The sequence below is a fragment of the Lithobates pipiens genome, unplaced genomic scaffold (assembly GCF_037356315.1).
Source record: "Lithobates pipiens isolate NorthernLeopardFrog02 unplaced genomic scaffold, aLitPip1_a1.2 Scaffold_13, whole genome shotgun sequence".
NCBI classification, from domain to species: domain Eukaryota; kingdom Metazoa; phylum Chordata; class Amphibia; order Anura; family Ranidae; genus Lithobates; species Lithobates pipiens.
This window is the reverse complement of record NW_027507718.1, coordinates 208,200,953-208,227,614: the sequence shown is the minus strand read 5'-3', so window position 1 is coordinate 208,227,614 and position 26,662 is coordinate 208,200,953. Positions and strand designations below refer to the sequence as shown.

Below are 26,662 nucleotides of genomic sequence, written 5' to 3'. Positions count from 1 at the left end.
TCACTACCTATTACAGTTTTGAAGGCCATAAAATGCCAAGATGGCACAAAACCCCCACAAATGACCCCATTTTAGAAAGTAGACACCCCAAGCTATTTGCTGAGAGGCATGTTGAGTCCATGGAATATTTTATATTTTGCCACAAGTTGCGGGAAAATTACAAACTTTAATTTTTTTTAATTTTTTTTTCACAAAGTTGTCACTAAATGATATATTGCTCACACATGCCATGGGCATATGTGAAATGACACCCCAAAATAAATTCTGCTGCTTCTCCTGAGTACAGAGATACCACATGTGTGGGATTTTTTGGGAGCCTAGCCGCGTACGGGGCCCCGAAAGCCAAGAACCGCCTTCAGGTTTTCTAAGGGCGTAAATATTTGACTTCACTCCTCACTACCTATTACAGTTTTGAAGGCCATAAAATGCCAAGATGGCACAAAACCCCCACAAATGACCCCATTTTAGAAAGTAGACACCCCAAGCTATTTGCTGAGAGGCATGTTGAGTCCATGGAATATTTTATATTTTGCCACAAGTTGCGGGAAAATTACAAACTTTAATTTTTTTTAATTTTTTTTTCACAAAGTTGTCACTAAATGATATATTGCTCACACATGCCATGGGCATATGTGAAATGACACCCCAAAATAAATTCTGCTGCTTCTCCTGAGTACGGAGATACCACATGTGTGGGATTTTTTGGGAGCCTAGCCGCGTACGGGGCCCCGAAAGCCAAGAACCGCCTTCAGGTTTTCTAAGGGCGTAAATATTTGACTTCACTCCTCACTACCTATTACAGTTTTGAAGGCCATAAAATGCCAAGATGGCACAAAACCCCCACAAATGACCCCATTTTAGAAAGTAGACACCCCAAGCTATTTGCTGAGAGGCATGTTGAGTCCATGGAATATTTTATATTTTGCCACAAGTTGCGGGAAAATTACAAACTTTTTTTTTATTTATTTTTTTCACAAAGTTGTCACTAAATGATATATTGCTCATGCATGCCATGGGCATATGTGAAATGACACCCCAAAATAAATTCTGCTGCTTCTCCTGAGTATGGGGATACCACATATGTGGGACTTTTTGGGAGCCTAGCCGCGTACGGGGCCCCAAAAACCAAGCACCGCCTTCAGGCTTTCTAAGGGCGTTACAGTTTTGAAGGCCATAAAATGCCAAGATGGCACAAACCCCCCCAAATGACCCCATTTTGGAAAGTAGACACCCCTAAATTTAGGGGTACACTAGTGAGACTAGGTAATAAATGGCGGGTGCCCTGAAACCATAAAAAAATAACTAACCAACCAGCGTCACCTGTAACAGTTATATGGTGATCACTGGTGAAAGGGTTAACTAGGGGGCAATCAGGGGGCTTTATGCGGTAGTATATGGGGGTCCCTGGCGCTATAAAAAGTTGCGGCGAACCTAAATACCTACCTGCCTAACTAGCGTCACCTGTGACACTAATACAGCGATCAGAAAAATGATCGCTTATTAGGCTGGGTTCACACTGGAGCGATGCGGGAACGCCACAAATCCGCGGCGGGTTCCCGCATCGCATGCCTCCCGGCGGCAGTTCACACTGCCCTATGCGAACTGCTGGGAGTGTCAGTGAAATGTTAATGACACCCCCAGATCAGTTCGCATATCGCAGTGCGATCTGCAAACTCGGATCGCATGGTGTGAACACCCATGTGATCCGATTCTGCTGCGGACCAAAAAAAGGGTCCCGTGCGAGTTTGCGGCGGGTGCGGCGGGTGCGACACGAATTCAGCCATACTATCTGTATGGCTGAACTCGAATCGCACAGAGATCGGATGTGATTTGCACTGCAGTGCGGTGCGAATCACATCCGTTCTCAAACCGCTGCAATGTGAACCCAGCCTTAGTGACACTGGCGACGGGGGGTGATCACGGGGTTAAACCTTTATTGGGGGGGTTAGGGGGGTACCTTAGAACTAAAGGGGGCTAACCCTAACTGCCCTAACAGTTATTACAGTCACAAATGACACCCGCCGGGTGATCAGGGGGTTAAACCTTTATTAGGTAATAAATGGCGGGTGCCCTGAAACTATAAAAAAATAACTAACCAACCAGCGTCACCTGTAACAGTTATATGGTGATCACTGGTGAAAGGGTTAACTAGGGGGCAATCAGGGGGCTTTATGCGGTAGTATATGGGGGTCCCTGGCGCTATAAAAAGTTGCGGCGAACCTAAATACCTACCTGCCTAACTAGCGTCACCTGTGACACTAATACAGCGATCAGAAAAATGATCGCTTATTAGGCTGGGTTCACACTGGAGCGATGCGGGAACGCCACAAATCCGCCGCGGGTTCCCGCATCGCATGCCTCCCGGCGGCAGTTCACACTGCCCTATGTGAACTGCTGGGAGTGTCAGTGAAATGTTAATGACACCCCCAGATCAGTTCGCATATCGCAGTGCGATCTGCAAACTCGGATCGCATGGTGTGAACACCCATGTGATCCGATTCTGCTGCGGACCAAAAAAAGGGTCCCGTGCGAGTTTGCGGCGGGTGCGGCGGGTGCGACACGAATTCAGCCATACTATCTGTATGGCTGAACTCGAATCGCACAGAGATCGGATGTGATTTGCACTGCAGTGCGGTGCGAATCACATCCGTTCTCAAACCGCTGCAATGTGAACCCAGCCTTAGTGACACTGGCGACGGGGGGTGATCACGGGGTTAAACCTTTATTGGGGGGGTTAGGGGGGTACCTTAGAACTAAAGGGGGCTAACCCTAACTGCCCTAACAGTTATTACAGTCACAAATGACACCCGCCGGGTGATCAGGGGGTTAAACCTTTATTAGGTAATAAATGGCGGGTGCCCTGAAACTATAAAAAAATAACTAACCAACCAGCGTCACCTGTAACAGTTATATGGTGATCACTGGTGAAAGGGTTAACTAGGGGGCAATCAGGGGGCTTTATGCGGTAGTATATGGGGGTCCCTGGCGCTATAAAAAGTTGCGGCGAACCTAAATACCTACCTGCCTAACTAGCGTCACCTGTGACACTAATACAGCGATCAGAAAAATGATCGCTTATTAGGCTGGGTTCACACTGGAGCGATGCGGGAACGCCACAAATCCGCCGCGGGTTCCCGCATCGCATGCCTCCCGGCGGCAGTTCACACTGCCCTATGTGAACTGCTGGGAGTGTCAGTGAAATGTTAATGACACCCCCAGATCAGTTCGCATATCGCAGTGCGATCTGCAAACTCGGATCGCATGGTGTGAACACCCATGTGATCCGATTCTGCTGCGGACCAAAAAAAGGGTCCCGTGCGAGTTTGCGGCGGGTGCGGCGGGTGCGACACGAATTCAGCCATACTATCTGTATGGCTGAACTCGAATCGCACAGAGATCGGATGTGATTTGCACTGCAGTGCGGTGCGAATCACATCCGTTCTCAAACCGCTGCAATGTGAACCCAGCCTTAGTGACACTGGCGACGGGGGGTGATCACGGGGTTAAACCTTTATTGGGGGGGTTAGGGGGGTACCTTAGAACTAAAGGGGGCTAACCCTAACTGCCCTAACAGTTATTACAGTCACAAATGACACCAATGCAAAAAAAAAAAAAAAGCAATTGGTGTCACTGTGACTGGGAGGGCAGGGGTAATTGGGGGGGTGATCGGGGGGTAAAGGGGGGGTGTGAGTGTGCCTGGCATGTTCTACTGTATGTGTGGTATGTTGGTGCAACTCACCGAACTTCTCTCCTCGGTGCCGGAACGAAAAATACCGACACGGAGGAGAGAATACATCACTTCCTCTCCTGTGTTTACATTACAGGAGAGGAAGTGATGTCACGAAGGATTTGCATTCGTCGAGAGCGATCGCGAGGGGGTGGCCATGAATGAATGGCCGCCCCCTCATCCTGGATCGCTCTCGAAGGAATGCCGACCGCCGCAGGCACCGGGGGGGGGGCCCGATCGGGCCCCCCACCCGCGGGCAGGCAGGGACTTATATATACGCCCATATGCCTGCCCGTGCCATTCTGCCGACGTATATCGTCGTGCGGCGGTCGGCAAGTGGTTAAAAAAAAAAAAGAAAAGAAAATACTGCGAATACAAGGCATCGTGGGCTGGCTTCTTGAAGAGGCATCACCATGATGCCCTTCCTTTTCAGGTCATTCATGCACAGAGCAGAGCTGATGTCTTTATGTCAGTGCCAGTCTTTGCACCTAGAGGACTAGAGGACTTTCCACTGCCAGGAGAAAACTAAAGAAGAATAGGATCCAGCACATCACATAACCAGCAAAAATAATTCAAAAGTAAGTATAGTAATTAAAAAACAGCATGAAATACAGTGTAAGGGGATTCCTCGGCACAGGATGAGGGCCTTTATAGCCTACAGCTCTGCTGAAGCACTTTCCAGACACTTGTGTACTGAGTGAATTAGTCACAGAGTGCTTTACAGGTACAGAGCCATGATGCACCAGTCTGTTGGAATCCTGTTCCTGAAGACTCCATGGGGAGTATCAGTTCATCAAACCATACCACACAGATACCCATAGGTAACCTTAGTGAAGGGTGGGTACTAGGGATGGGCCAAACACCCCCTGGTTCGGTTCGCATCCAGAACGTGTGAACAGGCAAAAATGTGTTTGAACACACGAACACCGTTAAAGTCTATGGGACACAAACACGCATAATCAAAAGTGCTAATTTTAAAGGCTTATATGCAAGTTATTAAAAAAAAAAAAAAAAAAACTCATAATAAGTGTTTGAGGACCCAGGTCCTGCCCCAGGGGACAATTATCAATGCAAAAAAGTTTTAAAAACGGCAGTTTTTTCGGGAGCAGTGATTTTAATAATGCTTAAAGTGGAACAATAAAAGTGTAATATTCCTTTAAACTTCATACCTGGGGGTGTCTAGAGTATGCCTGTAAAGTGGCGCATGTTTTCCGTGTTTAGAACAGTCTGAGAGCAAAATGACATTTCTAAAGGAAAAAAAGTAATTTAAAACTACTTGAGGCCCTCAACATGGGGAGGGTGCTTTGCGGTAGCACCCCCTAAAGCATCTTGTCCACATGTTGATGGGGAGAAGGGCCTCATCCCCACAACCCTTGCCCAGTGGTTGTGGGGGTCTGCGGGCGGGGGGCTCATCGGAATCTGGAAGCCCCCTTTAACAAGGGGACCCCCAGATCCCACCCTCTGGGTGAATTGGTAATGGGGTACAAATGTACCTCTACCATTTCACAAAAAAAGTGTCAAAAATGTTAAAAAAGACAATAGACATTTTTTGACAATTCCTTTATTAATGTCTTTTTCTTCTCCGGCTTCTTCTTCCACACTTTGTCCTCCGGACGATCAACATGGGGACAAGGTGCTTTGGGGGGGGGCTACCCCAAAGCTCCCTCCCAATGTTGAGGGTATGTGGCCTGGTACGATTCAGGAGGGGGGCGCTCTCTTGTCCCCCCTATTTTCCTGCAGCCTGCCAGGTTGCGTGGTCGGATAAGGGTCTGGTATGGATTTTTGGGGGGATCCCACACCATTTAGAAAAAAAAGAATTGGTGCGGGGTTCCGCTTAATATCCATACCAGACCTGAAGGGCCTGGTATGAAATTTGGGGGGACCCCCACGCATTTAAAAAAAAAATTGCTTCGAGGTTCCCCTGTTGGGGAATCCCATGTCCTTTTTTTCAATGACTTTTATGTGTATTGCCGGGAAAGACAATTCATTATAGCCGCGAGTAGTTTCAAATTACTTTTTTTCCTTTAGAAATGTAATTTTGCTTTAGACTGTTCTAAACACAGGAAACATGCACCACTTTACAGGCATACTATAGACACCCCCCAGGTACGAAATTTAAAGGAATATTACACTTTTATTGTTTCACTTTAAGCATTATTAAAATCACTGCTCCCAAAAAACTGCAGTTTTTTAAAGTTGTTTTTGCATCGATACATGTCTCCTGGGGCAGGACCCAAGTCCCCAAACACTTTCTATGACAATAACTTGCATATTAACCTTTAAAATGAGCACTTTTGATTTCTCCCATAGACTTTTAAAGGGTGTTCCGCGGCTTTCAAATTTGCCGCGAACACCCCAAATTGTTCGCTATTTGACGAACAGGCCCATCCCTAGTGGGTTCATGATGTTATGGTGATGCAGTACAAAATCAGCATTGAAGAGAAAACCAGCACACTGAAGTTCAATATCAGCAAAAATAAAAAAATGACACTAAGAACATTAAGATGAGCATGGCCATTTCCCAAAAGTGAGGTATGGACAGCATGGATTGCTAGGTGGGAACTCATCTTGCCCTACTTCGGTTGCCTTTTTACACTATTTTTTACTTTTTGCTTTTTTGTTTTATAATTTTTCTGGTGTTCATCTATGCATTTAGTGTCCTCTTTTCATATTGCAGGCTCAGTATTAACCAGTCCTGTCATTTCAGTGTTCCTTATGGGACAAATATAAACAAGAAATAAAGGTCTGAGTATATGTGAAATGTCACTTCCTGTCTATGCAACACTTCCTGCTTTTGTCCACTTTAGTTCTACTTCCAACAGGTTCTCACTTCCACTCTTACCATGGGCAGGTTAAGCATGGTATTTTCATATTTCAGACTACAGTAAGCCAGGTCCTATCCTATCCTATTCATGGTACAGTCTCCGGCTATGACCAGCTGTTTCTCCTTGTGATTAACAATATACAGTATATAGATATATCGATATATATATAGATAGCTTTTTGCACTTTGTCTCTGACACATTTAGGGACTCATGCAAACTGGGTGTTTAGCTGCAGTGCATGAGGCTCCAGGGTTTACCTACAGTGGGAAGGTGCAGGTGCACCGTCTAGCCATCCTAGAGACTTTCTTTCCTCTGTGGAGGACATCAAGGATGCCTTCATGCATCTTTTCAGTGCATCAATGCTTTCTGCGTTTTGTGGCGGGTATGCAACAATATCAATTTGTTGCTTTTCCCTTTGATCTGTTCACTGCCCCTTAAGGTATTCAGTAGGGATGGCCGAACGGTTCGCCCGGCGGCCGGTTCGTGGCGAATTTCGGCTGTTAACGGTCCGCCCGATCGGCGGACTATTGCCGCTGTTCGCCCGGTGGACTTCCGTGTTTACTGTGTAAAAGAACTTTGACCTATGATGACACATCCATCATGTGGTACAGGGCAGCCAATTGAGACATTACAGCACATGGACACTTGGATATTCCCCCTAACTTATAAATAGACCTGATCCCGGCAGCCATTTTACATTCTTTCTTCTGTCACTATAGGGAGAGGTTTCTGTGTGGAGCAGGGAGAGACTGCAGTGACCCAAATCGCTAGCTATTAGGTCCACAAAAGTTCTTTTAAGGACTGGTATGGTATAGGTGTTAGGTGTAGTTCAGGATATAGGTTTGAGCCACTGCTATTCAAGTCATTGTTGCAGCAGCCTGTCTTTTGTCAGTGTAGAGAGAGGGACAGGACGCTGTGTGCAGCAGGGACAATCAGTTTAATCATTAGCTGTTACTATTAGGTCCACAAAATTCCTTTTCAGGACTGGTATGGTAAAGTAGTACAGGATATATTTTTGAGTGCTATTCAAGTTATTGTTGCAGTAGCCTGTGTTTTGTCAGTTTAAATAGACTGTGTGTGGCAGTACATAGGGTTGAGTGAGATACAGTCTGCTATTCCTTAAGGACTGGTATAGGTCCACAATATATAGGGTTGAGGTGCACTACTGCTGACTGCTGCCCAATTCTGCAGCAGTCCTTTATCAGTATAGGGACTGAGGTACAGTCTGCTAATCACAACCTACTAGTTCCACAAAGGTCCTTATAAGGACTGGTAAGGTATAGTGTACTACAGTACATAGGGTTGGGTGAGGTACAGTCTGCTAATCCTTAAGGACTTGTATAGGTCCACAATATATAGGGTTGAGGTGCACTACTGCTGACTGCTGCCCAATTCTGCAGCAGTCCTTTATCAGTATAGGGACTGAGGTACAGTCTGCTAATCACAACCTACTAGTTCCACAAAGGTCCTTATAAGGACTGGTAAGGTATAGTGTACTACAGTACATAGGGTTGGGTGAGGTACAGTCTGCTAATCCTTAAGGACTGGTATAGGTCCACAATATATAGGGTTGAGGTGCACTACTGCTGACTGCTGCCCTATTCTGCAGCAGTCCTTTATCAGTATAGGGACTGAGGTACAGTCTGCTAATCACAACCTACTAGTTCCACAAAGGTCCTTACAAGGACTGGTAAGGTATAGTGTACTACAGTACATAGGGTTGAGTGAGATACAGTCTGCTATTCCTTAAGGACTGGTATAGGTCCACAATATATAGGGTTGAGGTGCACTGCTGCTGACTGCTGCCCTATTCTGCAGCAGTCCTTTATCAGTATAGGGACTGAGAGTTTTGTCACAGGGTCATTTAAAAAATGACAGGCAGAGGAAGAGGCAGGCCCTTCCGTAGGGGTGGTAGGGGTAGGGCAGGAGCAACAGGCTTGAGCCAAAGTGGAAAGTTGCAGAAGGTGCGTTCAATTACTTTAAAGGACGCACCAGACTTGGTTGAGTGTCTCACTCAGCCTTACTCTTCTGCACCCTCCTCATCTTCTCGATCTGCACCCTCTTCTTCACTCTCTGCTACGTGCACCCCCAAAGACACTACCACCAACAACATCACCACCACCACATACCTTCCGCTTGAGTCACAGGAATTATTTTTCAATCCATATCAAGACATGTCTGATGCACAGCCACTCTTGGCATTGGATCAGGAAGAGGAGGTAGCAAAAACCGCCACTCAGCAGTCTGACGATCTCTACTTATAGCGGTGGGGAAGGTGACGTCGATGATGATGTGTCTAGTTATGTCACGTGGGTGCCCACAAGAGAGGAAGAGGAGGGGAGTTCAGAGGGAGATATGGACCAGCAGATAGGCAGGAGAAGCAGGAATAACTTACATTGCACAGGAGGGACAAAGCAGACTGCTAATGTATCAGGAGCGAGTCATCGACCATGTACGGTCACATCTGGCGCTCCCAGGACACCTGCACATGGCTCCACAGTGTGGGCTTTTTTTAACGTGTCCGCTGCTGACAATAGCGTTGCCATCTGCAATCTATGCAGTCAGCGCATTAGTCGCGCTAAGCCCAACACTCACCTAGGGACGACCGCCTTAAGAAGGCACATGAGCAGCCATCACCGAGCCCAGTGGGAGCAATGGAACACACAAAGCCACAGTCCAGGCTCTCACTGTCCAGCCTCGTCTTCTACTTCTTCTCCTCTCTCCTCACAATTGTCCTCCACTCCACTTTCCATCACGCCAAACTCACGTTTTTCTGCAAAAAGGCAGGCTTCCGTGGGCCTAATGTTCGAGCGTAAAACAATGATGACGCCGGATAACCCTCTTGCCCAACGGTTGACGGCTGGCTTGTCAGAACTGATAGCCCACCAACTACTGCCATATAAACTGGTGGACAAGGAGGCCTCTCGAAAATTTGTGGCCATTGAAACACCACAATGGAAGGTCCCAGGAAGGAAGTATTTCTTAGAGAAGGGCATCCCAGAGCTATATGGCCATGTTCAGCCGCAAGTGAATGTATCTCTGGCACACAGTGTCGGTGCCAAGATACATCTGACCACAGACACGTGGTCTAGCAAACACGGGCAGGGAAGGTATATCACTTTTACTGCCCACTGGGTGAACCTTCTGACGGCCGTCAAGCATGTAACCCGTGGCACCCTTGTAGATTTGGTTTTACCACCACGGATTGCATGCAGGCCTGGCTCTTCTTCTCCTCCTCCTCCTCCTACTCCATCCTCCTCCCTCTCCTCCTCGGCTGACTCCTCCTTTTCCGCTGCTAGCGTCTCTTCCGCTGTGCCGCCCAAGCTCCCCAGAACCTATTCGACATGCCAGGTGAGACGTTGCCATGCCGTGCTGCGTCTGTTGTGCCTGGAAGCCAAGAGCCACACTGGCCCGGCACTCCTTTCAGCTTTGCGTTCACAGACAGATCAGTGGCTAACACCGCTCAATTTGACAGTTGGTAAAGTGGTGTGTGACAACGGTGCCAATCTGCTTAGCGCATTGAAACAGGGCAAAATTACGCACATGCCATGCATGGCACACGTCTTAAACTTGGTTGTGCAGCGATTCGTTGTCAAATACCCTGGGATCCAGGACATCTTGCGGCAGGCAAGGAAAATCTCGGCCCATTTCAGAAGATCTTACACGGCCATCGCTCGCCTTGCTGACATTCAGCAGCGACACAATCTGCCGGTCAGAGGTCTTATTTCCGATTGCCTGACGCGATGGAACTCAACCTTCTATATGCTTGATATGCTGCTCCAGCAGAAACGTGCAGTTAACGTCTACCTGTATGAACTCTGCAGCAGAACAGGTTCTGGGGAGCTGGGTTTTTTTTCACCGCGCCAGTGGCTGCTCAAGCGCGACGCATGCAGACTTCTGCGGCCATTTGAGGAGATCACCAAACTGGTCAGTCGCAGCCATGGCGCCATCAGTGACATGGTACCTTATGCCTTCTTTATGGAGCGTGCATTGCGTCGTGTCATTGATCAAGCTGTGGGGGAGCAGGAGTGGGAAGATGAGGAAGTCGCAATGCTGGATGAATTCCCAGGGGGGGCTACTCTATCTGAGACAAGTCAACAACAGGAGTCTGAAGAGGAGTCAGAGGAGGATGGTGCCGGGGCGGATGAGGAGGTGCAAGAAGAGTATGCTTTAAACCTTTCTGGGATCCCTGTTGTGCGTGGATGGGGAGAGGAGAATGAAGAGGACGACATTATCCTGGATGATGAGCAGGAGCCAGGCCACCACACCACTTCCAGTTTAGTGCAAATGGAGGCCTTCATGCTCCAGTGTTTTAACAGGGACCCCCGTATAAAAAGGATAAGAGTCAAGGACCAGTACTGGGTGGCAACGTACTTAGACCCCCGGTACAAACACAAAATGGCGGAAATGTTACCGCCGTCGCAGAGGGCTGTCAGAATGCAGCACTTCCAGGCCTTGCTTCGAGAAATGCTGCATTCTGCTTTTGCGTGCGCTGGCAGAGGAGCAATTCCCAATCCCAGAGAAGGAGTTGCGGGTACCAATTCCAACAGCGCCTGCAAGAAGAGGCCGGTTTGAAGATGTGTTGGTGACTTTGGATATGAGGTCATTCTTTCAGCCGACCCATCGACAGGTGTCATCCGGATCCAGCATTAGGGAACGCCTAGACCGTCAGGTGTCCGACTACATCGGGTTAACGGCCGATGTGGACGCTCTGAGGAGTGATGAACCCCTGGACTACTGGGTGGGCAGGCTTGACCTCTGGCCAGAGCTTGCCCAATTTGCAATCGAACTGTTGGCTTGCCCCTCATCCAGTGTCCTGTCCGAAAGGACGTTCAGCGCAGCAGGGGGGATCGTGACCGATAAGCGTACCCGCCTAGCTCACGACAGTGTTAACTACCTCACATTTCTAAAAATGAATGAGGCATGGATCTCGGAGGAATTCAACACATGTGACCAGTAGACCATGTATATGTCTATAAACAATTTTTTTAATCGAGCACAGAGACCTTCTTTCTTCATTTGGCTCACTTCCTTGTCCAAAAAAAGCACACCGTACTATATGTCCGTACCCTCCTCTTTGAAGAGGTTGAGCGGTGTCATATTTCTACTGGGGCTGCTTATTATGAGGGGCTCCCAACCTCCCTGTGCTGTGCTGACTTACTCCTGGGGCTGCTTATTATGAGGGGCTCCCACCATCCCTGTGCTGTGCTGACTTCCTCCTGGGGCTGCTTATTATGAGGGGCTCCCACCATCCCTGTGCTATGCTCATTATGAGGGGCTCCCACCATCCCTGTGCTATGCTGTCTTCCTCCTGGGGCTGCTTACGGTGCAGGTGTCAGTGCTGTATATCACGGTGCTGGTGTCAGTGCTGTATATCACAGTGCTGGTGTCAGTGCTTTATGTCACGCTGCTGATGTCAGTGCTCTCTATCACGGTGCTGGTGTCAGATCACTCTATCACGATGCAGGTGTCATTGCTGTATGTCACGCTGCTGATGTCAGTGCTCTCTATCACGGTGCTGTTGTCAGATCACTCTATCACGGTGCAGGTGTCTTTGCTGTATGTCACGCTGCTGATGTCAGTGCTCTCTATCATGGTGCTGGTGTCAGATCACTCTATCACGGTGCAGGTGTCATTGCTGTATGTCACGCTGCTGGTGATCATCTCATGCACCCTCTTCTTTACCTACCCTGACCTTCCCTCTCCTCTTTTGCCTTCATGCGCTCCACAGTCCTGAATTGTCACAATTTCACATATAAAAAAAGAATGCTTGTAGTTGTCGATCCCAGATTCACCTTATACATGTGTTATGTCATTGGCCATGTGGTGGGACTATGTTTGCACAGCTAGTAATTATTTTGTGGCTGCAAATTTGACCTGTAGGTTTGCAAAGTTCGCCTCCCATTGAAGTCAATGGGGCCCACCGCGAACGTTATGGTTCGTGAAATATCGGCCGCGTACGCGGTCCGCGTTCGCGAAACGTCCCATCGGAAGTTCGTCCATCACTAGTATTCAGCAAGGTTCTAGCCCTTGTATTTACTCTACTAACCTCACAGGGAATTCCCATTGTGGAATCCCTTGATGAACTTCCACTGAGGGAACATTTAGCACTGAACCTCCAGAAAACTACACTGAAGCTGACTCATCGCTTGGAGTATTCTGTGCAGGGTTTTTCTTCCAAAGGAAAAACACTAAACTTTCCACTCCCACGTCCAGCCTTTGCAGTTCAGAAGCAACCCAATGCTCTGCTTTTGAACAAGTTTTCTGGGTTCGATCGTAGGCTTTTTTAGAGCAGTTCCATTTGCCCATTCTTGAGACAGTTGCAGCTCAGAATTCTGGTTTCTCTGCCTTGATTGCTCTCAAGCCTAACCTTGGAATCAGGAAAACCTATCTTTCAATGATCTGGAAGCTGCTCAAGTCAGATGCCAGCCTTATGGGCTGGAGAGGAGCCTGGGACAACCCTCACAAATAAGGAAGGTAATCTCCCTATCAACATACTGGAACTTATGCCACGTACACACGACCGGACTATCCAGCAGACTAGGTCCGACTGGATCAGTCCGTCGGATAATCCGATCGTGTGTGGGCTAGTCTGACCGCTTTTTATAAAAATAAAAATAAATCCGACAGACCTAGAAATAGAACATGTTTCAAATCTATCCGACGGACTAAAAATCCGGAAAACCGTTTGTCTGTGTGCTAGTCTGACAGACCAAATACGACGCAAGGGCAGCTGTTGGCTACTGGCTACTGAACTTCCTTGTTTACGTCATTACGTGCAAAACGAACAGACTTTTGAACAGGCTTAGTCTGTAAGTCCATCAGACCTCTGCTGAAAGTCCGTCAGGAAGACTGTCAGACCTAGTCCGTCAAAAAGTCCAGTCGTGTGTACGCGGCATTAGAGTGATTTGACTATCCCTTCAACGCTGGACCTCCCAATCGCATGGTCTTCTGACCCAGCTTGATGATGCCATAGCAGTGACCTTTATTAACCATCAAGAAGGAACCAAAAGTCTTGCAGTTCAAAAAGAGGTTGACCAGATTGTGGCCTTTGAAGAACTTCATGTTCCAGCCCTGTCCACTGTGCACATTACAGCAGTGACAAACTGGCAGGTAGACTTTTTCAGTCAACAACATCTGGACTCAAGGGAATTGGTTTCACCCAGGGACATTTATGGGACACAGGTCCCTCCTCTCTGTTCCTATAATCCACTTCTACTATTGCTTCACCACACAGTTGGAGCATGATAGGAGTGGAAGGGGTTATACTAAGCTGTCTTATAGCTTTGTTTGCCAGTGTCCAATTTCCTGATGACAGAAGCATAAGCCATTGTTTTATTATACTTGACGCTGTGTCCGTTAAGGAACTACAATAAATGGATTTAATGGCACATCAAAATACAATTTTTTCCTTTTTTGCACATTTATGAATGGATTTGTGTTTGTAAACAAATCCATTCATTAAAATTGATCTCTGACATGAGTACAGTGGCTTCAGCTTCACACATTCATTTAAATGGCTTTGTTTATTTTCAAATCCATTCATATGTTATAAATGGGTCTAAAGAACATAAAAAGCTATTCAAGCCAGCGATCATTAGAGGCTGCTGCTGTGTGAGCTGAATAAAAGTGGTCACAGGGGGTAGATGCGGGGATCAGAGCAATTTGACTTGGGATTGAAACGGTGTGCCAGGGAGATGGTCATGACTGGAGTGGTCTGACTGAAGGGGAGATTGACAGGACTGGAGCAGTTCAACTGGAGATATCTGGAACAAGAGCAGTCTAGGGAGGAGGTGGTCACAGATGTACAAAAGCAGCAGAAAGATGTAGATAGGAGTGGTTCAAGCAAACCTTGTAAAGTAACAATATGACAGTGTTCTTTTTTTTACTCGTCAGTGATATTGCAATAGACCAGGACTGGCATTTTTTTAATGGGCTAATTATTTTCAAGGCTCTGGTACTCCGTATGTAGCCCCTTGTTCTCCTTACTGCACATTGATCACTGACGGGCTAAATGCAGCATGCAGCCAAGTGTTGGGCATAAGGTCCCCACAACATTGGTTTGGTGTGAGTCATACCCTTTTTTTATCATTTTCCTTCCACTTCACAATTATGTGCCGTTTTGTGTTGGTCTATCACCTAAAATCCCAATAAAATACATTTACGTTTTTGGTTGTAACATGACAAGATGGTGAAAATTTCAAGGGGTGTGAATACTTTTTCAAGGCACTGTAAGTAACACACCATATGGCAAATAGCCATTTATCTCTCTTATGCTAACACAGAACACATCCCCTTTGTTATAGAGATGAGGAGTTGGTGTTCCATAGTCTAGCAAGGGAGAACTGGGCTGACAACATTGCTTGGGATTTCAGTTTAGCACAGTCAGGGTTGTCAGAAGACTACAAGAAGTTGGTACCTCACTAGATTTCTCATAGGATCAACTAGTAATTGTATGTACTCACAGGGCTTTTAAAGAGACAAACCAAGGGGAAATTTGCAAATATTACAGAAATGTACAGAATTTTTCAGCATCCAAGACAGAGTTGATGCTCCACCAGACAGAGAACAAAATTCACATAATAAAAAATAATAATAAACAGTACCCTTTTAAACTAACTGTACACTGTATTTTCAGCTTAAAACATTCTTAATAATATTGATCATGTTTATCTAACTGCAGCTGTTTCCTATGCATGAGCATATTTATTGAATGTAGAGGGATTAACTTATTTACAAATGTAGACTTAGTTTCTAAATTACTAAGCTTTGTAGTTGGGTAAACATTGTGAATGAAGGATCGTTCTTATTGTTAAATTAGTGGTAAACCTGATCCAGTCAATGTTTTTTTCCTATATCTAAGTTCACCTTTAGGAAACAAAAATATAAATGCACATATTTGTGTAGGAAATAAAAAATGTATTCTTTAGTTTTTCCCACCATAGGAGCATGCAAAGCATTGCACCCATGATCAGTGAATGACAAGTGCAATGTCAGGCTCCTGCAGACACGTCCTCCAGCTTTCTGTTCATACTTCTGTTACCTCTATACAGGGTTGAGCCGGGGGTGGGGTGGGGGTTGATTGAGCGTGATGCATGTCATTCCCTAAATAAAGGGGTGTAATGTGTAACATGCTCCAAAGGTGATCTTCTTCTTTTAATGATATCACTTTAGCCTACATTTTATATGCACTAAAATGTGCTGTACATGCCATTGTTGTGTATTGATTTAAATTGGCTTAATCAACTTGAAAAATATGTGTCAGTAACTTCAGTAAGCTTTATTTGTAAAAGAAACACCAACATGCAGTTCTGACTCTTGCGTTTAATCACCTTGAAGTGTGCTTTCATACATTTACACGTGTAGGGTCTGTTCTATTAGCAACGCTGATTAGCGCAAGTCACTGGTGTGAACTGCTTCTATTGAAATCTATCTCTTTTACAATGTATATGTGCATATGGTGTGAATGGACCCATAAAGGGTAAGTTCACCTTTTTTCATAAAAAATCACAAATATCTCAGCTGCATGGCAGGGTCCGTACACCATATGCCACAATCCATGACACGGGAGTGAGCAAAATCGCAAGCACTCCTTGGACAGTACAGCCATGTGCTGTATTTGAGGTTTCTTCTTTCTGTAAGGCATCCCTGAAAAAATAAGTGCATCTCATTGATCAGTGCAGTCATGTGGTGTAATATTCAGGGGATCTAGCACTTTGGGAACATGTGCAACAGCTACACAAAACTTCAGAAAATGCAACACAAAAGTCTGCTTATCTTCAACACAAATCAAACAAACAAATCTGCAAAAGTCAAGGGCTTTTATCCCAGGGTTAGCAGCGTCCAGCTTCAGATGGTTTTATCAGTTTGTAGCCTATGTGCAGCCCACAAGCAGCCCTACGTGCAGTCCACAACCAGCCCTACGTGAAGCCCACAACCATATTTCCTTCCAACTCCTACACCATCACATCTAATACTAATGCCGCGACTTTTCGACGGGCTAGGTCAGACGGAATGAATCTGTCGGATATTACGATCGTGTATGGGCTCCAGCTGACTTTTTTTCCCAAAAGTCAGACGAACCTAGAAATAAAACATGTTTCAAATCTTTCCGACGGACTCGAGTCCGGTTGAAAAATCTGTTAGTCTGTATGCTAGTACGATGGACGAAAAACAACGCTAGGGCAGCTATTGGCTACTGGCTATGAACATCCTTATTCTAGTCCGGTCGTACATCATCACGTTCAAATCCGTCGGACTTTGGTGTGATAGTGTGTGGCTAAGTCCGTTAATTCGGAAAGTCCGTCGGAACTCCGCCGAAAGTCTGTCGAGGAGACAGTCGGACCTAGTCCGTCGAAAAGTCTGGTCGTGGGTACATGGCATAAGAGCTTCCTGCTTTATGTGCTGTTTTCTGGAGGCTGCTTAAGTCTCAATAGTCAGGAGGTTCTTTTCCCACCTGAATGTCTCTCCGAACCTCCAAAATTTCAGATCCTAAAATACATCTCTACTAATTTACCGAGAGGACTGCGAGTCCTCTCCTTTACTTGACTACCCCAGAATTTCTCACCCAACATGGATGAGATCCCTGAGTACACCCACGTTTCCCTTAAAGGGACCATAACCCAAATATTGGTGCTACATAGCTCCAATCTAGGACTAATCCTTGGCATCTAGTACAGTGGTGACGCTTGCCATTGATGGATACTCTTTCCAGGGCTGTGTATTGAGGAATACTGTGAATTGCTACTGCTACACCATCAGCACGAGGCATCACCTTTTAGTTTTTCATGAAAATGTGAACTAACCCTTTAATGATGTATTAATGAACACAAATCTACTTTAATCTGTGTCTTTTATATCTGTCCAGAACTCAGCTTTAGGATTGTTTTTTTCAGACTTCAAATATCTGAATCAGACTTGTGTGATAACAAAACTCTATTTTTCTGCAGTGCATTTGGTGCTATGGGTTCCTCCTGGTTTTCCAGCTGAGGGGATCTAATTCACTATGTGTACACAAACTGTTTACAAACAGGCCGTAATATTACTGGCACAAAAGTGTTGCAGCTGCATTTCTTCCCATACACAGTTGAATTGTTGCAAGCTGTGAATGATTCTTTTGTGTTTGCTCATGGGGACGGCCTTAGGTTTTATGGCACCCTGTGCAAAAATGTGGGTACTGTGTATCATCCTCCAGTACAGAAAAAAAGAATAGTGATCTCTCTAACTCTAACACTTTTGCTAAATTTCATATCGATAAAAGTTTACTCGTACATGTAACTCCTCCCTGGCCTTCTATATAAAGCATTTATACACCTGTTACCTGTATAATGTCATGTTGCCTTATGAATGCAGGAGTCAGTAAATCCATGTTGTTATGATGAAAGTAAAAGGGTGCAGTGGTCCAGAACGCGACCATAAATGTTTAAAAGAGCACTTTCTCCCTTTCCACTTATTCTAATTTATATCCTTATCCTATATGCATCACCACTTTGGACATTTATTAACCATAGCAGATGCACAGCCACAGGTCCCATGCATGGTAGCATCTTAAAACAGACCATTCCTTCCTATAGCAAAACTAACCCCCCCTATCTTTACAGCCAAGGAAGTTTCCATCTTGGACTTTGTTTGATCTGCAGTTGCCATGGTGCTGCACATGTGATCAGCAATGACACCAGCCTTTTGATTACTTGACAGTTTGTTGAAAGCACATGCTACTATGACAGTTATCATTCATGGCATGTCTTGAATGTAACTGTTTTGGGAAACAGTTAACTTAATGGGTTTAGTTCCACTTTAAATGAGTCTGACCACATCCTATGGTTTTCTAAGAGCATTTGTACACTCAATTTTCAGAAGTGTTTACACATTCAACATTTAGATGCGCTTACCAAATCAATGAAAATTTGAATTTGTGGTCTGTTTAACCACTTCCTGCCCAAGGTACATCATATGATGTCATGGACTTTGAGTGGTGATATCTGAATGATGCCTGCAGCTACAGGCATCATTCAGATATTGTTTTTTTTGCCAGCGATTCTGTGCCCTGTAAGAACAATCATAGCAGCAGTTCAGCTGCTTGATTGTTCTTACAGGCGGCGGCAGGGGACGCCCCCCCCCTCCCACCGCCCTCTGGTGCTTCTCCAGGCTCGCCCTTGACATTGGCAAGCTGGAGAATAAATCGATCACTGCCAGAAGTTGAACATAGAGATTTCTGGTGACCAGATGGTCCCCAGTCATCTTTATGACCCTCGGAGGCCCAGGCGTGACATTATGACATCACATCAGGGCCGATGGATGTAAACAAAGCAGAGGATGCGGCTGGAAAGGCAGAGAAAGTTCTTTTTTTATCTCAGCCTTAACAGCCTGGAGGAGAGATGTGGGGTCTTATTGAGCCCACATCTCTCCATAAAGAGGACCTGTCACGCACTATTCCTTTTACAAGGGATGTTTACATTCTTTGTAATATGAATAAAAGTGATCACATTTTTTTAAAACAGAAAGAGTAAAAATAAAAACATTGAAGTCAATTAAAGAATGAAAAAAAAAGAATGTGGGCAATTTTAAAACGTGACATGCTAAGTATCTATTTACTTATTTTATGTAACATCATCTTTCGCATTATACAAAAAAATTGGTCTAACTTTACTGCTTTTTTTTTTTTAATTCATGAAACAGTTTTAAAAAAAAAAACACGTTTGAAAAATTGCTGCGCAAATACTGTGTGACATAAAAAGTTGCAATGACTACCATTTTTTTCCCTAAGGTCTCTGCTAAAAAAAAGATATATAATGTTTGGAGAAGACATGTGTTAATTAATTTCGTATGAATCCTGGAGTATGAAATTCCTGGAAATTCGTACGTTCGTACGAATCAGAAATACGAATTTTTATGCATACGAATTCCGTACGAAATTTTGTTTACAAATTTCGGATCCAAATATATAATGAAAATTGGTAATTGTTACGAAAAGTTAACAAACTTAAAAGTTAAAAACCCAGGAAGTCAGCACAGGGATGGTAGGAACCTCTCATAATGATAAATTCATTATAACGACAATTAGCAATTGTTACGAAAATGTAACGAACCTAAAAGTTAAAACCCCAGGAAATCAGCACAGGGATGGTGGGCACCCTATGGGGAATTTCTATGCTTACAAATTGTATGCGAAATCTGAAATTTCGTTAAACAATTTCGGAATTTCCAAATTAATAAAATTGTGACTGGTGTTTTGCTCACCAATCAGAGGAAGTCAGCAGAGCACAGGGATGGTGGGAGCCCCTCATAATGGGCACAGCGGGTGTATACTCAGACCCGGTAACTCAGCACAGGGATGGTGGGAACCCCTCATAATGCACACGGAAGGTGTACAGACCTGGGAACTCAGCACAGGGATAGAGGGAACCCCTCATAATGGGCACAGCAGGTGTACAGACCTGGGAACTCAGCACAGGGATAGTGGGGACCCTATGGGAATTTCTATGCTTACGAATTTCATATAAAATATGAAATTTCGTTAAGGAATTTCAGAATTTCGGATCCAAATTAACAGAATTGTGACTAGTGTTTTGTTCACGAATCAGAGGAAGTCAACACAGCACAGGGATGGTGGGAACCCCTCATAATGGACACAGCAGGTGTACAGACCTGGGAACTCAGCAAAGGGATGGTGGGGACCCCTCATAATGATAAATTCATCATAACGAACATTCGTAATTCTTACAAAAAGTTAACAAACCTAAAAGTTAAAAATTCAGGAAGTCAGCACAGCACAGGGATGGTGGGAACCCCTCATAATGATAAATGCATCATAACAAATTTTCATTATTTTAACAAAAAGTTTACAACTAAAGGAAATTTGTATTTCGTACGAATCCGAATTGAATTTCATACACGAAAATACGATTTTTTTTCCGTACGAAAAAAAAAAAACAATTTTTTTTGACGGCCCCCATGTCTAGTTTGGGGATTCTGAGTAATTTTCTAGACAAAAAGTTATGATTTTTACATGTAGGAGCAAAGTGCCAGAATTGGCTTGGATGGGAAGCGTTTAATGTTGGTTTTGTGAAGTTGAATGATGCTAAACCATCTTTAAAGAAGGCATATCTAAGTGCAGAAAAAAATGATCTGATAAGTATAAAAGTTGCCTTTACTTTCCAGATCATTTCTTCTGCATTTACAAAAGCTAAACTCAGAAGTATTAGTGTGCATGAGGCCTTAAAGGGCAACTTCATATTTTGTGCTTTACAGCTTTTACCCAGTGTGAAACACATATAGCAAAATACCTTCAGTACTGCTTCAGAAAGTATATAGCTTTTTCACAAAAATGTCTGGCTGAGTGCTGCTTGCGCTCAGTTGTATGGATGAGGTTTGGGTTTGGACAATTCCCATGAACCTCAGCATTCTGCAAAGAAGTCCATAGGCTTTCCTGACTATTGTTTCCCTCTGACATGAGGGGATAGTGCAATACAACAATCAACATAACAGCAGAAAGTGAAAGTAAAGTGATTGTAAAGAGGCAAATGTCTACTTCATCATCTTTCTTTAGTCCAGCAGCTGGCTACAATAATGAGGGTGCTGTTACTTAGCAAGGTCCTAGTTATTGGTCCTTCTAAGCCAGCTGACCTAGGTTCAAAGGTCATGCAGTGCATTAAGGTTACAAAGAATTTGGCCCAGTGATATTCACCATAAATTTGCCAGGACCACGAACTTCACACATGCAGGATTTACCTCAAACCCATGATAGTGTTGTCTGAGCTTTGTCCCTAGTAGTGGGAAATGTGGAGCTTTTGAACATTATTCATTAGTAGACATGTGCATTCGTTTTCGTCCGAATGTATTTTAGTCCGAATTTCAGGTATTTTCTTTTTGACCAACGATAACAAAAGTGCAGAATCCGAAAAACAAAAGATCCGACATAAATGCTTTATTTTCGTTTTCATTGTTACAACAGTTCGATATAGAATAGAGATTCGACGTGACTCTGACAATAACAATCTGTGTCTATTGAACCTGTGGTCGAATGTGCCTAACCTTACCTCTATTAGTCCAAGATTATATCGAGAAAATATTCGACATAGAGAGAAAAGATTTGACAGAGAGAAAAGATGACACCTGACACTGTGAGACAGACCATTCATTCAACATGAACAACGGAGATTCAACAAAGCAACGAAAAACACACACGTTTATAATAATATTCGACGGAGCATCGAAACTGTACAACGCTGCAATCGTACATTTCCAGAGTCAAATGCTTCACCTATAGGCTATATAGAGTTTATCAGCTCTGTCAAATCTTCTTTATACATTCGACAGACACCATAATCCTTCAAAGACAGATTCGATCGTAATTTATGTGTATTTTCGGGCGAATGCAATTTTTGAATGAAAAACAAAATAAATTAAAACAAATTTCGGGAGTAACTAAATAAATTTATTTTTCGGACCAAAACGAAATTCCGAAACAAAATATTTCACTCTGCACATGTCTATTCATTAGTGTTGCGTTATGACAAGATTTCGTTTTTGTGAACCACAACCACTACAATGGCACCATTTCCAATGGTTCTTAAAAATGCTAAGGGAATTGCAAATAATAAAGCGAGTCAGTAATACACAGTAGGATGTATTCTCCGGGGTTATGATGTTTCATTTTAGTTGTCTTTTATTTTAAAGGGTGGCTAGATCACTGATTCAGCCTTTCAATACACTTCTACAAGAAGAGATCACTGATTATAATTGTATGCTGCTGCTATTTGTTAGTATAGATAGATTATTATTGCATGATCTGTCACTATGGGGGGGGGGGGGGGGCAGGGAAGACTTGAATAAGCTCTGCCCACCTCAAACATGGCGAGTGTAGACATCAACAGGTTTTCCCAATTACCCACAAAACAGAAGCATTGTGATTATAGAGCTCTCTGTAGCATGATAGGAAGCCCACAAGCTAATCAGTTAATCTCCTTTAGTTAGAACTCTTGCTGTGACTGACTTGCAAACTGTAATGCCTCTGGGTACCAAGCTGATTGACCTGCATTTATTTTGGTTTAGCATGAGCAGCTCACAGTTTTTCTTTTATATTTTAGGTTCCGCCAGGAGATAATACAACCCGGACACCTATACAGACTGATCTTTACACACAGGCTGCTATTTATGACCATATTACTAGACGTAAGACCTAGTCTATAATTACATGAGAAAATAATGTATGGTTAATAAAGCTGTTGCAAACACAGAAAAATCTTGTATCCGTTTTTTTTGTTTGTTTACACGTGCATGAAAAATTACATGATTTAACTTGAAAATGAAAGGCTACAAATGGCCAAATATAACTTAAAGCAGAACTAAATCTATTGATTTAACTGTTTGCCAAAACGTAGCGAATGATAACTGTCACAGTTGATTGTGCTCTCTGTGAAACCATACAATAAACATTTGTGCAGCGCTATGGGAACTGCAGATTTATCCTGTAAAGGATAGAAGGGGTAAGACCCCTTTCACACTGGAGCGTTTTTTTGCAGGCGCTATAGCGTTAAAAATAGCGCCTGCAAATGCCTTAAAACAGCTGCTTTATTCACTCCAGGGCCCGAGGGCTTTCACACTGGAGTGTTGCGCTGGCAGGACGTCAAAAAATGTCCTACCAGCAGCTTCTTTGGAGCAGTGAAGGAGCAGTGAACTCACCTCTCCTCCTCCGATGCTCCCCATTGAAATCAATGGGGCAGCGCTGCAACACCGCCGGCAAAAGGCCGCGCCAGCAAAAGGCCGCTCCAGCAAAAGGCCGCTCCAGCAAAAGAATGCTCCAGCAGCGTTTTGCAGACAATTTAACCCCATTTCGGCCGCTAGCGGGGGGGGTTTAAAAACACCGAGCAGCGCTGCTAAAACAACGGTAAAGCGGCACTAAAAATAGCATTGCTTTACCGCTGACGCCAGTGTCGACTCAGCGTAAAAGGGGTGTTAGTTTCACTTTAAGTCCAATAGATCAGCTTTTCTCAACCAGGGTGCCACCTGAGATCCTCAGCAGTGCTGCAGCATTCTGGTTGAGAAAGGCTGTCAGATCCGACCGAGCTCCTGCTCTGCCATCAGCACTAAATGAGCTCAGTCGGTGAAAGTGAAAAGCAGTGGAAGGGAGAGGCAGCTTTCTGAGTCTTCAGCTCTCCACCTTTTCTTCCTACTGGGCAGTACCTGGCAATGCAGTACCCGATGCCAATGCAGGTACTGCAGTTTTTAAAAAAGGTGTCGTATATGTATGTTTGTATGCTTGTGTGTGTGATATATATATATATATATATATATATATATATATATATATGTGTGTGTGTGTGTGTGTGTGTGTGTGTGTGTGTGTGTGTGTGTGTGTGTACATTGGCAACAAAAAGTATGTGAACCCCTTGGAATTAACTGGTTTTCTGCAGTAATTTGCCATAAAATGTGATCTGTTCCTCATCTACTTCACAGCAATACAATCATTAACAATTATATGGCTAAAAAGACTAATAGACCAATAAATGACACTTGAAGGATTACAGTCTTGCCGGCTCTTCTTACTATTGTTGCTCCCTAAAAAGACTAATACTATGTGAAATTCAATATGTGACACCAAGCTCTATAGATACATATAACATGTGCATATATACATATAACAATAATTCACAGAAATGTGAATTAATACAGTGGTGTGAAAAAGTGTTTGCCCCCTTCCTCATTTCCTGTTCCTTTGCATGTTTGTCACACTTAGGCCGCGTACACACGCGCGGACTGTTCGCCCAACCTTGTCCGCTGAACAGTGTTTGGGCGGACAGTCCGCTCGTGTGTGGGGCTTCAGCGGACAGTTTCAGCGGACAGTTGGCCGAACAAGGTCTTACGGAAATTCCGAAAAACTGTCCGCTGAAACAAGGTTTCAGCGGACTGTTCGCTCGTGTGTAGGCTTGTTCGGCCAACTAAGTCTCGCGCATGCTCAGAAAGGATTTCCACGTCGGAAGGTTGCATTGCAGTGTATAGGACGTCGTATTTTTCGTCCCGTCGTACGTGCCGTTCACGTCATCGCGCACGGTTTCAGCAAACTGTTCGTCCGTCGTGTGTGGCCATGTCCGTCCATGCTAAGTTTGAGCGGACTGTTCGCTCAAACTGTTGGACGGACAAAGTTGGGCCAACAGTCCGCGCGTGTGTACGCGGCCTAAAGTGTTTCGAAACATCAAACCAATTTAAACAATAGTCAAGGACAACACAAGTAAACACAAAATGCAATTTGTAAATGAAGGTGTTTATTATTAAAGGTGAAAAAAAATCCAAACCATCATGGCCCTGTGTGAAAAAGTGATTGCCCCCCTTGTTAAAACATACTATAACTGTGGTTGTCCACACCTGAGTTCAATTTCTCTAGCCACACCCAGGCCTGATTATTGCCACACCTGTTCACAATCAAGGCATCACTTAAATAGGAGCTGCTTGACACAGTAAGGTCCACCAGAAGATCCTTAAAAGCTACACATCATGCCGAGACCCAAAGAAATTCAGGAACAATTGAGAAAGAAAGTAATTGAGATCTATCAGTCTGGAAAGGGTTATAAAGCCATTTCCAAAGCTTTGGGAATCCAGCGAACCACAGTGAGAGCCATTATCCACAAATGGCGAAGACATGGAACAGTGGTGAACCTTCCCAGGAGTGGCCGGCCGCCCAAAATTACCCCAAGAGCACAGCAACGACTCATCCAAGAGGTCACAAAAGACCCCACAACAACGTCCAAGGAACTGCAGGCCTCACTTGCCTCAGTTAAGGTCAGCGTTCATGCCTCCACCATCAGGAAAAGACTGGGCAAAAATGGCCTGCATGGCAGAGTTCCACGGAGAAAACCACTGCTGAGCAAAAAGAACATGAAAGCTCGTCTCAATTTCTCCACAACACATCTTGATGATCCCCAAGACTTTTGGGACAACATTCTGTGGACCGATGAGACAAAAGTGGAACTCTTTGGAAGGTGTGTGTCCAAGTATATCTGGCGTAGAAGGAACACTGCATTTCATAAAAAGAACATTATACCAACAGTAAAATATGGTGGTGGTAGTGTGATGGTCTGGGGCTGTTTTGCTGCTTCAGGACCTGGAAGACTTGCCGTGATAAAAGGAACTATGAATTCTGCTGTCTACCAAGAGATCCTGAAGGAGAATGTCCGACCATCTGTTCATGTACTCAAGCTGAAACGAACTTGGGTTCTGCAGCAGGACAATGATCCTAAACACACCAGCAAGTCCACCACCGAATGGCTGAAGAAAAACAAAATGAAGACTTTGGAGTGGCCTAGCCAAAGTCCTGACCTGAATCCTATTGAGATGTTGTGGTATGACCTTAAAAAGGCCGTTCATGCTCGAAAACCCTCTAATGTAACTGAATTAGGACAATTCTGCAAAGATGAGTGGGCCAAAATTCCTCCAGGACGCTGTAAAAGCCTCATTGCACGTTATCGCAAACGCTTGGTTGCAGTTGTTGCTGCTAACGGTGGCCCAACCAGTTATTAGGTTTAGGGGGCAATCACTTTTTCACACAGGGCCATGATGGTTTGGATTTTTTTTCACCTTTAATAATAAACACCTTCATTTACAAATTGCATTTTGTGTTTACTTGTGTTGTTCTTGACTATTGTTTAAATTGGTTTGATGTTCCGAAATACTTAAGTGTGACAAACATGCAAAGGAACAGGAAATGAGGAAGGGGGCAAACACTTTTTCACACCACTGTATGTCCACTTGCATTAAGGTGTGGATGCATTTGGACACATTTAGCGGACTAGAATATTTTTGAATATATTATTGATCATCTGGCAATTTAAATTTGGATATATGTTTGCTTAACCACTTTAATAGAGGGCATTTTCACCCCCTTCCTGCCCAGGCCAGTTTTCAGCTTTCAGCGCTGTAACATTTTGAATGACAATTGCGCGGTCATGCAACACTGTACTCAAATAAAAAAAAATTCCCTCCACAAATAGAGCTTTCTTTTGGTAGTATTTGATCACCACTGTGGTTTTTATTTTTTGCGCTATAAACAAAAAAATAGCAATTTTGAAACACAATATTTTTTACTTTTTTGCTGTAATAAATATCCCAAATTAAA

The 26,662-nt window shown here is 44.3% G+C and overlaps 1 protein-coding gene across 1 annotated transcript in view; it reads left to right on the top strand.

Annotated features, from left to right (window-relative positions):
* Positions 1-22,789, top strand: part of CFAP299 (cilia and flagella associated protein 299) — a 761,000-nt gene extending 738,211 nt beyond the window's left edge. The window contains exon 6 of the mRNA XM_077476172.1: positions 22,641-22,789. Within this exon, the coding sequence (XP_077332298.1) occupies positions 22,641-22,736 (96 nt within the window). The 3' untranslated portion in view covers positions 22,737-22,789. The remainder of the gene's footprint in view (positions 1-22,640) is intronic.
* Positions 22,790-26,662: the final 3,873 nt, after the last annotated feature.